The sequence below is a fragment of the Trifolium pratense genome, linkage group LG6 (genome assembly GCF_020283565.1).
Source record: "Trifolium pratense cultivar HEN17-A07 linkage group LG6, ARS_RC_1.1, whole genome shotgun sequence".
NCBI lineage: Eukaryota > Viridiplantae > Streptophyta > Magnoliopsida > Fabales > Fabaceae > Trifolium > Trifolium pratense.
Window position 1 is genome coordinate 14,373,168 of NC_060064.1, and position 9,733 is coordinate 14,382,900.

Genomic DNA, 9,733 nt, shown 5'->3' on the forward strand with positions numbered 1-9,733 from the left:
CCGGTATTCCCCGGGTACGTCCTTAGAAGGAGCTCCTTGCCACTTGAGCCCAATCAACTTGGTTGATTTTCACTTCTTTTAATTCAATAGCTAATGGGAGTCTAGGACCTCTTCCATTAATTCATTTGCTAGTTTTTTTTTTTTTTTGTTACATTTTGCTAGTTTTCTATGTGGACACCCATTAATTTATTGTGTATTTCAGGTCATTCATATATATGCATGCGCTCAATTCAACTAATTATTCAATTATTATGTGAAAAAAAGGGAAATTTTGTACACTTTATTTCAGGTCATTATCACTATTAATTTTGCATATGTCAAAAGGACACCGGATGGGTGGATGGTGACAAAAACACTTGAGTTGGGTGTGTAGGCCATACATGCATGCATGTGGTAGCTTTGTGCTTAATTTCACATGAGAGTAGATGTATGTATGTAGTAACTTAATTAGTAAAATAGTACTCAAAGACATTTTTGGTTTCACATAGATCCCTTATATTTTGGGACGAAGAGAGTATGAAATAATAATTAAAGGACACGAGTAAATAGATATGTCATTCTTGTAAATAAAAGTTATTTGTCACAATTTTCCATTCCTCTTTCTCTCACGTGAAAGGCAACTCCACATGCCAAGTGGACCCATTCTCCAATGTCAAACCCACTCATATTTTTAATTGTCAAGTGAAGTAAGTAACATAATTGTCAAGTGAAGTAAGTAACAACCCATATTGCTCTAAGCGATCAAGATCTTTATAACTGAGAATCATTACATCATAAACTTCTTTATAATTGGCTTTGTTTTAAGTTGGTCTAACTGACTTTCCCAAAATTCCATATCTTTTCCAATAAGATGACTACCCAAAATTTCAAGAACTAATCGACAAACCTCTTTGATAGCTTATAGTACTTCTCTTTTTCAGGTTGATTAATCTGTTTGAAGGCATTTAAATAGAAAAGCTCAAGTGCTTGATTAAAACTCAATACCCCAACCTCATATAGATCATGATCATAAACTCCATTAGCAATAAGTACTTGCTTATCTTTGGTTGTTATAATTATTCTACTATCTGATCGAAACCAATCAAGGGTTCCAAATAACATCTTTACCTGATTTTTATTCTTGACATCATCAAGAACAATAAGAACCTTCATGCGGCCAACCCGTCTCACAATATCACTAGCCAACCTTTTTAGTGGATCAATTTTCACATCTTCTTTTCTCTCACACACAAAGGTATCAACAACAACCCATTCATCTTCACGCCAACCACCTTCACCATGGCCATGTCCAAGAAGCTCTTTCTTCCACCCCTCTCTCTTCCATCCATTTTTCTCTCTTCCATTTAAAGCAGGTATATTTACAAAACTCATACTCATGCATTACATTCTCTTATGGTTTGAGAGAATCATTACTTTCTGTTCAACTAAAGTTACAAAAAAATCATAATTATACGTTATATATAATTCATTTTGAAGCTTACGGTTCTTATCCTTTGGATCTTACAGCATTGAACAAGAACCAGTACCAGTCACCGAAGTATCACCGAAGTACCAGTCACATTTTGAACAAGAACTAATTAATCAGCCGTAAGTCTCTAATAACCCCTTGTCAACACAAATCAATGGCTTCCCACCGTCTGTCTCCAACACTCACCATTGTATTTCTGTTTTTTATTTCCCTGTTATTCCTCCACTCCATACCATTTGTAGTCTCCGGCCTCAATGTTACTGAGGTCATGATGAATCAGACGGCAATGGGGCCGGAGGATAGTTTAAAAATGACTACCGAAATCTTTAAGGCACTAAATTTAGATAATGAATGAACTTCTCGGTCGCCGTTCACCTTATTTATTCCGGTGGACGCCGCATTTACCGAGACAGTATCCTTTAAGCTTCATTCCGTAACTTTACATAATTTATATATTGCGATGAAGGCGCATATTGTGAGGGAGTACCTTTCCCCCGACTTCCTTCACGCAATGAATACATATTCCCTTCCCACCCTTGCAAGTGAAATCATGGGGCTTTCCATGTATCACCTTCACATCTCCGTGGGCGGCACAACCTCTGCAGTGAAGATAAGCACGGGGGTTGTTCACGACGCCGTAGTTCGGCAAACGGTTTATTCTAAACATCCCGTCGCCATATATGCCGTCTCAAAGGTTTTATTACCTATTGAGATGTTTGGCGATGTTGACGATGTTCCTCCCCCTCCTCCTTGCTGTTCTCCTCCTCATTCTCCTCCTCCTCCTCCCTACTCGGGACAGCCTCCACACCTTTCTCCTCCTCAGATTGGTTTGGTGGTGGCGGCTCTCGGTTTTAGTTTTGTATTTTAGGTCTTTGTTGTATTTTTTATTTTTATTTTTGACAATAGGTCTCTGTTGTATAATTAATCAGTATATGTATTTTTATTTTTATTTCTAGTTGTATTTGGATTTGTAACTGTCTCATTTGTGTAAAACTCTATGTATATGCAAAGGAGAATGTAATTTGCTCAAGTTTATGTTCGATTTATACTTTAAACTTCAAATTTTTACTTTAAACTGCAATTATTACTTTAAAATTAATTAGCTAATAATGCCTAATGCTAAATTATTTTCCATCACATATATATTTATGGGAGATTCTATGGTACATTCCTTTTTTGGACTGTTTTGGTGCAGTCTTAATCTGACCAATGAGAATGAAGTATTGACTAATTTTTAATTATATGGTACAAACCACTTATATGGTACCTACCATGTATCTTTATATCAAATAATATTTCAACTAAGTCTCTATCATATTAAAAGTTATAAAACTACCCCAATATTTAAATTATTTTTTATTTTAATTGTGATTGAAAAAAAAAAAAAGAAACAAAGTCAGTTACTTTGGCTTTATACGATATCAAAAAAAAAAAGAAAAAGAAATTGAAACCTCTCTTCATCATCACTTCCTTTCATCTCTAAGTCTCAAAATCACTAAAATTGAAAATTCTCAGTTCTCAAAATCACTTGTGGATGTTACAAGCACAAACAGACAATTCTCTCCAATGTATGAACTTCAACCAATGCACGTACCACCCGTATACCCAATATATGGAATGAGTGTTGGGAAAAATTCAAATTCATGCTATGGTCTGTTACAACAAGTGATGAAATCTGCTAATCAACGTTGAGTATTTCAGATGAAATCTGCTATGGTCTGTTACATCGTGATTAAATTTTGCAGGCTTATTTCATGCAAATTATTTAGTTGAACTTTGTAGTTTATTTTCAAAAATTTGTCTCATTATTAGTTACAAATTGTATTGCGAGATGATATGCTTAATGAATTGGTAAAATAAAATATTCTTAATGGATTGGTAAAATCAATTTTTTTTTTAATATTAATAGTTTTTTTATTTTTAATCTGAATGGTTTTTTATTTTTTGTTACAAAAGAGAAATGAATATTAATAGCTGGTCATCAATGAGAAAATTGGTGGTGCCCCTTATTTCGTTTGAAATCTGTTGTTTCGTTTTAAGCTTTAAGTAATAATCAATAATAATGATAATAATTTAATGTAAATCAAGCCCCAAATGTTTAATATTAATTTTTTGTTGTGATTATCTGTATATTTAATAGTTGAGTGATTATCTCCTATAATTACTCAACAATTTTCACATTAATCTTTTTTTTTTTAACAAACTAGATGTATAGTTCGGTTATTATAAAATAATAAATAACTTCACTTTTTTATAAAATAAAATATAAAAATACTGTTTCTACCAAAAAAAATAAAATAAATAAAAACACTGATTTTGGTACGAAGTGATAGCATAGATGAAATTTGACAAGAACATGGAATTTGAGCTTAAATTTGTGATACAGATATTGAGATGGTTTTTTAATTTGGGATTTAGGGTTTTCTTGATGTTAGAAAGAAAATGGATGTTATCACATATATTATTTGGGGATTTAAGTATGATTTTTTTTTTAATTGACATATTGATGGTTTTTTTTAGGCATGATTTTTTTTTAATTGAAATAAATTATTATTTTTGTTTGTAATTTGTAAATGAATATTTACTTGATGGGGGACTCATATGCAATAAATAAAAGTTTGTTTAAAAAAAGGACTTACCATAGACTTGCGCTGATGTAAGAATTAAAATGAATTCTATTGGTTAAAAAAAAGGACTGCACCAAAACAGTCCAAAAAAGGAATGTACCATAGAATCTCCCATAAATATATATGTGATGGAAAATAATTTAGCATTAGGCATTATTAGCTAATTAATTTTAAAGTAATAATTGCAGTTTAAAGTAAAAATTTGAAGTTTAAAGTATAAATCGAACATAAACTTGAGCAAATTACATTCTCCTTTGCATATACATAGAGTTTTACACAAATGAGACAGTTACAAATCCAAATACAACTAGAAATAAAAATACATATACTGATTAATTATACAACAGAGACCTATTGTCAAAAATAAAAATAAAAAATACAACAAAGACCTAAAATACAAAACTAAAACCGAGAGCCGCCACCACCAAACCAATCTGAGGAGGAGAAAGGTGTGGAGGCTGTCCCGAGTAGGGAGGAGGAGGAGAATGAGGAGGAGAACAACAAGGAGGAGGGGGAGGAACATCGTCAACATCGCCAAACATCTCAATAGGTAATAAAACCTTTGAGGCGGCATATATGGCGACGGGATGTTTAGAATAAACCGTTTGCCGAACTACGGCGTCGTGAACAACCCCGTGCTTATCTTCACTGCAGAGGTTGTGCCGCCCACGAAGATGTGAAGGTGATACATGGAAAGCCCCATGATTTCACTTGCAAGGGTGGGAAGGGAATAGGTATTCATTGCGTGAAGGAAGTCGGGGGAAAGGTACTCCCTCACAATATGCGCCTTCATCGCAATATATAAATTATGTAAAGTTACGGAATGAAGCTTAAAGGATACTGTCTCGGTAAATGCGGCGTCCACCGAAATAAATAAGGTGAACGGCGACCGAGAAGTTAATTCATTATCTAAATTTAGTGCCTTAAAGATTCCGGTAGTTATTTTTAAACTATCCTCCGGCCCCATTGTCGTCTGATTCATCATGACCTCAGTAACATTGAGGCCGGAGACTACAGATGGTATGGAGTGGAGGAATAACAGGGATATAAAAAACAGAAATACAATGGTGAGTGTTGGAGACAGACAGTGGGAAGCCATTGATTTGTGTTGACAAGGGGTTATTAGAGACTTACGGCTGATTAATTAGTTCTTGTTCAAAATGTGACTGGTACTTTGGTGATACTTCGGTGACTGGTACTGGTTCTTGTTCAATGCTGTAAGATCCAAAGGATAAGAACCGTAAGCTTCAAAATGAATTATATATAATGTATAATTATGATTTTCTCAAACCATAAGAGAATGTAATGCATGAGTATGAGTTTTGTAAATATACCTGCTTTAATTTGTTCTTCTTTGTATAAGTAACTATTCAGAGTCTTCAAGTTTCTTTAACAGTCTCAGCAAAACGGTTGTGACAATGAAGTACTGTATTCATGCCAATAAAATCAATAAAAATATATCATTATTTAACTACACATAATATAACAATAATAATGTGAAAGTAAGTGTTATTAAAGAAGAAGAAGAAGAAGAAGAAGAAGAAAATAAGAAAGAAAGAGAGAATTAGCTAATTACCAGAGAAGAATGAATGTGTTTCGTCGGTTGCATATTAGTGGTATTTATAAGCATCTATGTGTCACTCATCTATGTGTTGTGTGTGTATTAGAAGAGAAAGAACAAGTGATCATTAAAAAATTTACCTTAAGAAACAAAAAGCAAAGATTAAATAATACATTAGGATCTACACAAAAGAACCATCCACCATATGTCTATATTTCACTACCTATACAATTTTCAATTTGTTGGTAAAATACATCTATGAACTTTAAATTATTATTTTTTGTTTAAAGGAATCTTTTTTTACTTTTTTATTTTGGTGAGCAATATGGTTTGTTTTTCTGATAGTGGTGAACTTACATAAAGTAAAGTGGACTTACATAAAGTAAGAAAAGGTAAAACAAAAAAGAAAAAAGAAAGAATCAAATGCCAATTGAATCGGAAAGAAGGAAAAAAGGATAGGAAATGAGGAGAATGTGTGAACATTTTAACCATTCTATTCCAAAAATTGAGAAGAGAAGTACAACTAAAATTATACACTTTCTTCTTTTTTTTAGTGATAGACAAGTCACAAGACAATATAGTTTGTGTATTAAACAAATGATAAAAGGTAAAGTTGGAGAAAAGATTTAAAACGATGGCCCTCCTGGATATTTGCAACTTTTAGTTTTCATTAATTAATTATAATATAATATAGTTATGATCAAAATCCTAAAATTTTATTTAGAGGTTATCCGTAAAAAAAAAACTACCTTATTTAAATTTATTAGACTAATTAATAATGTGTACTTAATAGATTTTCAATAGTGATTATTAAAATTTAGTAAAAAAAAAACTTAATTAATAAAATAGTCTCTTAAAGATATTTTTGGTTTTACATTTGTTCCTTAAAGAAAAAAAAATCTGAATAGGTCCCTTAAAAAAAAAAAGGTCCGAATAGGTCCGACATCTCCGTTAATCAGTTTGGTCCACCAAACTGATTAACGGAGATGTCTTTAAGTCAGTAAAGGGAGATTCACATCCAAAAGTATGTAACATTAATTCTATAGAGAATAAAAAATACTTTCCAATATAACATGAAAAATATACCACTGCTAGGCACAACCGACCCAAACTGATTAAAACCGTTCGGCCCAAACCGAAACAGAGCATTTGAGTTGGTTTCTGTGGACCCGTGGGTTGGAATTGTGTAAACCGTAAATATTAAGGCATTAAATGGGTGGTTTTCGGCTCATTGCAAACCAAACCCGAACCGTTATTAATTTATTGTTATTATTATTATATTATTAATAAAAAAAATAAAATTTTTACAAAGGAAATATAGAACAAACAAGTAACAATATTGGAGAGGAATATATACATTGGAATAAAATTTACTTTTTCCTTTCCAAAAAGTAACAATATTGAAAAATACTGTACTAACTTGTATTTGAAAAATAAAACATGAAATGACTTCCACCCTATAATTCACTTTGGTATATGCACTTCACTTTTGTTCTCAGCCAATCAATATTGTTTCGTACAAGTACTACAACTACATTTGATGCAAAATAATGGACTCTTAACTTTTGAAAAAGTAAAAAAGGACATGTATGTGCATGGAAGACATACATAGAACTACACTTGAAATTGATATCGAACATCTTGTAGAATATATGATCATAAAAGAAAAAATGGACTTGACCATTCATTCTTTAAACCTCTAAAGTAATAACATGATTGATCCTTATGAAATCATAACTTCTAATTTATATTTTGGGAACATTCGACCAGATATGTTGAGATATTTTATTGCATCATGCCAACAAAATATTATATAAATAAGTTCTACCCTAATTATTTTGAATTTTGGTTTATAAACCAAATTTTTGATATAAGCATTTTTTGATGTGTACGACTCAATTGTTCCAATATAATCCATTTAAATGGGTGTAAAATAATATTGGGAAAATAATTTTGATATGATTCTCCAACTATTATAAATTACCTTGAGCCAATAATTGGAGATTTGTTTTACTACCCACTAGGCTGATTAATTTTTTTTTACACAAAAAAGTCCACATAATTATAATAGACCAAACTCATAATCTTCTTAACATCCATGAAGTTAGAAACCCTATGGAAAACAGAAGAATGAATGAATATAAGAATTAAAAGAGATACTATATTATCAATGGTGGTGAAAACAAGTGTTCGACGACCAAAATAGTTGAGGTGAAACATTTTTTAACTTCAATTCTATTTATAGTGACCACGAAGTCATAGATTATGATATTCTTTTCTTATGTCGCATTCTTTGCTTCTTGAGTATGTCTTGCATAATGTTTAGACTTACAAAATAAATGAAAAAATTAACAAAGAAACAATTTAGTTATATCACTTAATCTTTTTTTTTTCTTTATATTTGTTTGTGTGTACCAAAACATTTTTTAAAGGTTTGTATCTAAGTAAAAAAATATTCTAAAAAAGATATTAAAATCAACTTTTTATTTTAGGATTTTTGTAAGTTTTTTAAAAATCTATTACAAACACTATTAAAATAATAAAATAGCTTTAAAAAACAAATCTGAAAAAAAATCTAAAACTCTTAAATTTAAATCCCTACAAATTCACCAAGCGCACTTCAAATTCAGTTTTCCCGCTTTTCTCTTTGCAATTATTACTCTCAAACATTTTGCTCTCAATATCCACACTGCTTTGTCGAAGCTTGATTGATTGGAACCGAAAATTTCAATTTCACAAACATTCTTCTCAAAATTGATTCATTCCAAGATCGATTCTTCTACCAAAGAACTTAGAAAGTCAATTTTTCTCCCAAATGACCACCGTAAACACATACAAACTCAAATTAATTTTTATCCCTAAACTCACTAACCCTAGAAGTTAAGTTGATGCTACCGAGTTCAGCTCCGGACCCGAGAAATTTGATGTTCCCGTGCAATTCAATTCAAAAAAAGTGAAGAACCGTAGCCTCACAAAACTCAATTCAATTCAATTTAAAGATGTATTATTATTAAATAAAGAAAGAGTTTACTAATAGGAATTTATTTGTAGTTTTTTTTTCTTTTCTCATGGATCTTTAATATCCGAGAATAAACTTTAATAAATATTATGTAAACATGATTTTCCAACTCTTGATCCATATATGACTTAAGTAATAGTTTAGGTGTGACAATGTCTTGAACAAATAACGTATGAACAATAATTTGGAAAATACTAGGGCTAAATAACTTATTTTAATTATAATTTATAATAGGAATTAGAAGGAGTATTATCTATGGGAAGAGAGACAGTCAAGAGTAATTTGGTAAAATACATCTATGAACTTTAAATTATTATTTTTTGTTTAAAGGAATCTTTTTTTACTTTTTTATTTTGGTGAGCAATATGGTTTGTTTTTATGATAGTGGTGAACTTACATAAAGTAAGAAAAGGTAAAACAAAAAAGAAAAAAGAAAGAATCAAATGCCAATTGAATCGGAAAGAAGAAAAAAGGATAGGAAATGAGGAAAATGTGTGAACATTTTACCATTCTATTCCAAAAATTGAGATGAGAAGTACAACTAAAATTATACACTTTCTTCTTTTTTTTAGTGATAGACAAGTCACAAGACAATATAGTTTGTGTATTAAAAAAATAATAAAAGGTAAAGTTGGAGAAAAGATTTAAAACGATGGCCCTCCTGGATATTTGCAACTTTTAGTTTTCATTAATTAATTTTAATAAAATATAGTTATGATCAAAATCCTAAAATTTTATTTAGAGGTTATCCGTAAAAAAAAAATCCCTTATTTAAATTTATTAGACTAATTAATAATGTGTACTTAATAGATTTTCAATAGCGATTATTAAAATTTAATAAAAAAAAAAACTTAATAAGTAAAATAGTCTCTTAAAGATATTTTTGGTTTTACATTTATCCCTTAAAGAAAAAAATGTCCGAATAGGTCCCTTAAAGAAAAAAACGTTCGAATAGATCCCTTAAAGAACTCTCCGTTAATCAGTTTGGTCCACCAAACTGATTAACGGAGATGTCTTTAAGGGACTAATAAACTGATAACGGAGATGTCTTTAAGAGA

General features: G+C 30.8%; 1 protein-coding gene and 1 long non-coding RNA gene across 2 annotated transcripts; both read right to left on the minus strand.

Moving 5' to 3' along the window:
- Positions 1-873: 873 nt before the first annotated feature.
- Positions 874-1,377, minus strand: LOC123891788 (disease resistance protein RPP4-like). The gene has a single exon (XM_045941676.1). It carries the CDS (start codon positions 1,375-1,377, stop codon positions 874-876), a length of 504 nt encoding a protein of 167 aa, XP_045797632.1.
- A 2,951-nt stretch (positions 1,378-4,328) lies between these two features.
- Positions 4,329-5,847, minus strand: LOC123888267. The gene is made up of 3 exons (XR_006802029.1): positions 5,672-5,847; positions 5,430-5,521; positions 4,329-5,310 (listed from the first exon to the last, which is right to left on the minus strand). It is a non-coding gene; the product is annotated as an uncharacterized LOC123888267 (long non-coding RNA).
- Between the last annotated feature and the right edge of the window lie 3,886 nt (positions 5,848-9,733).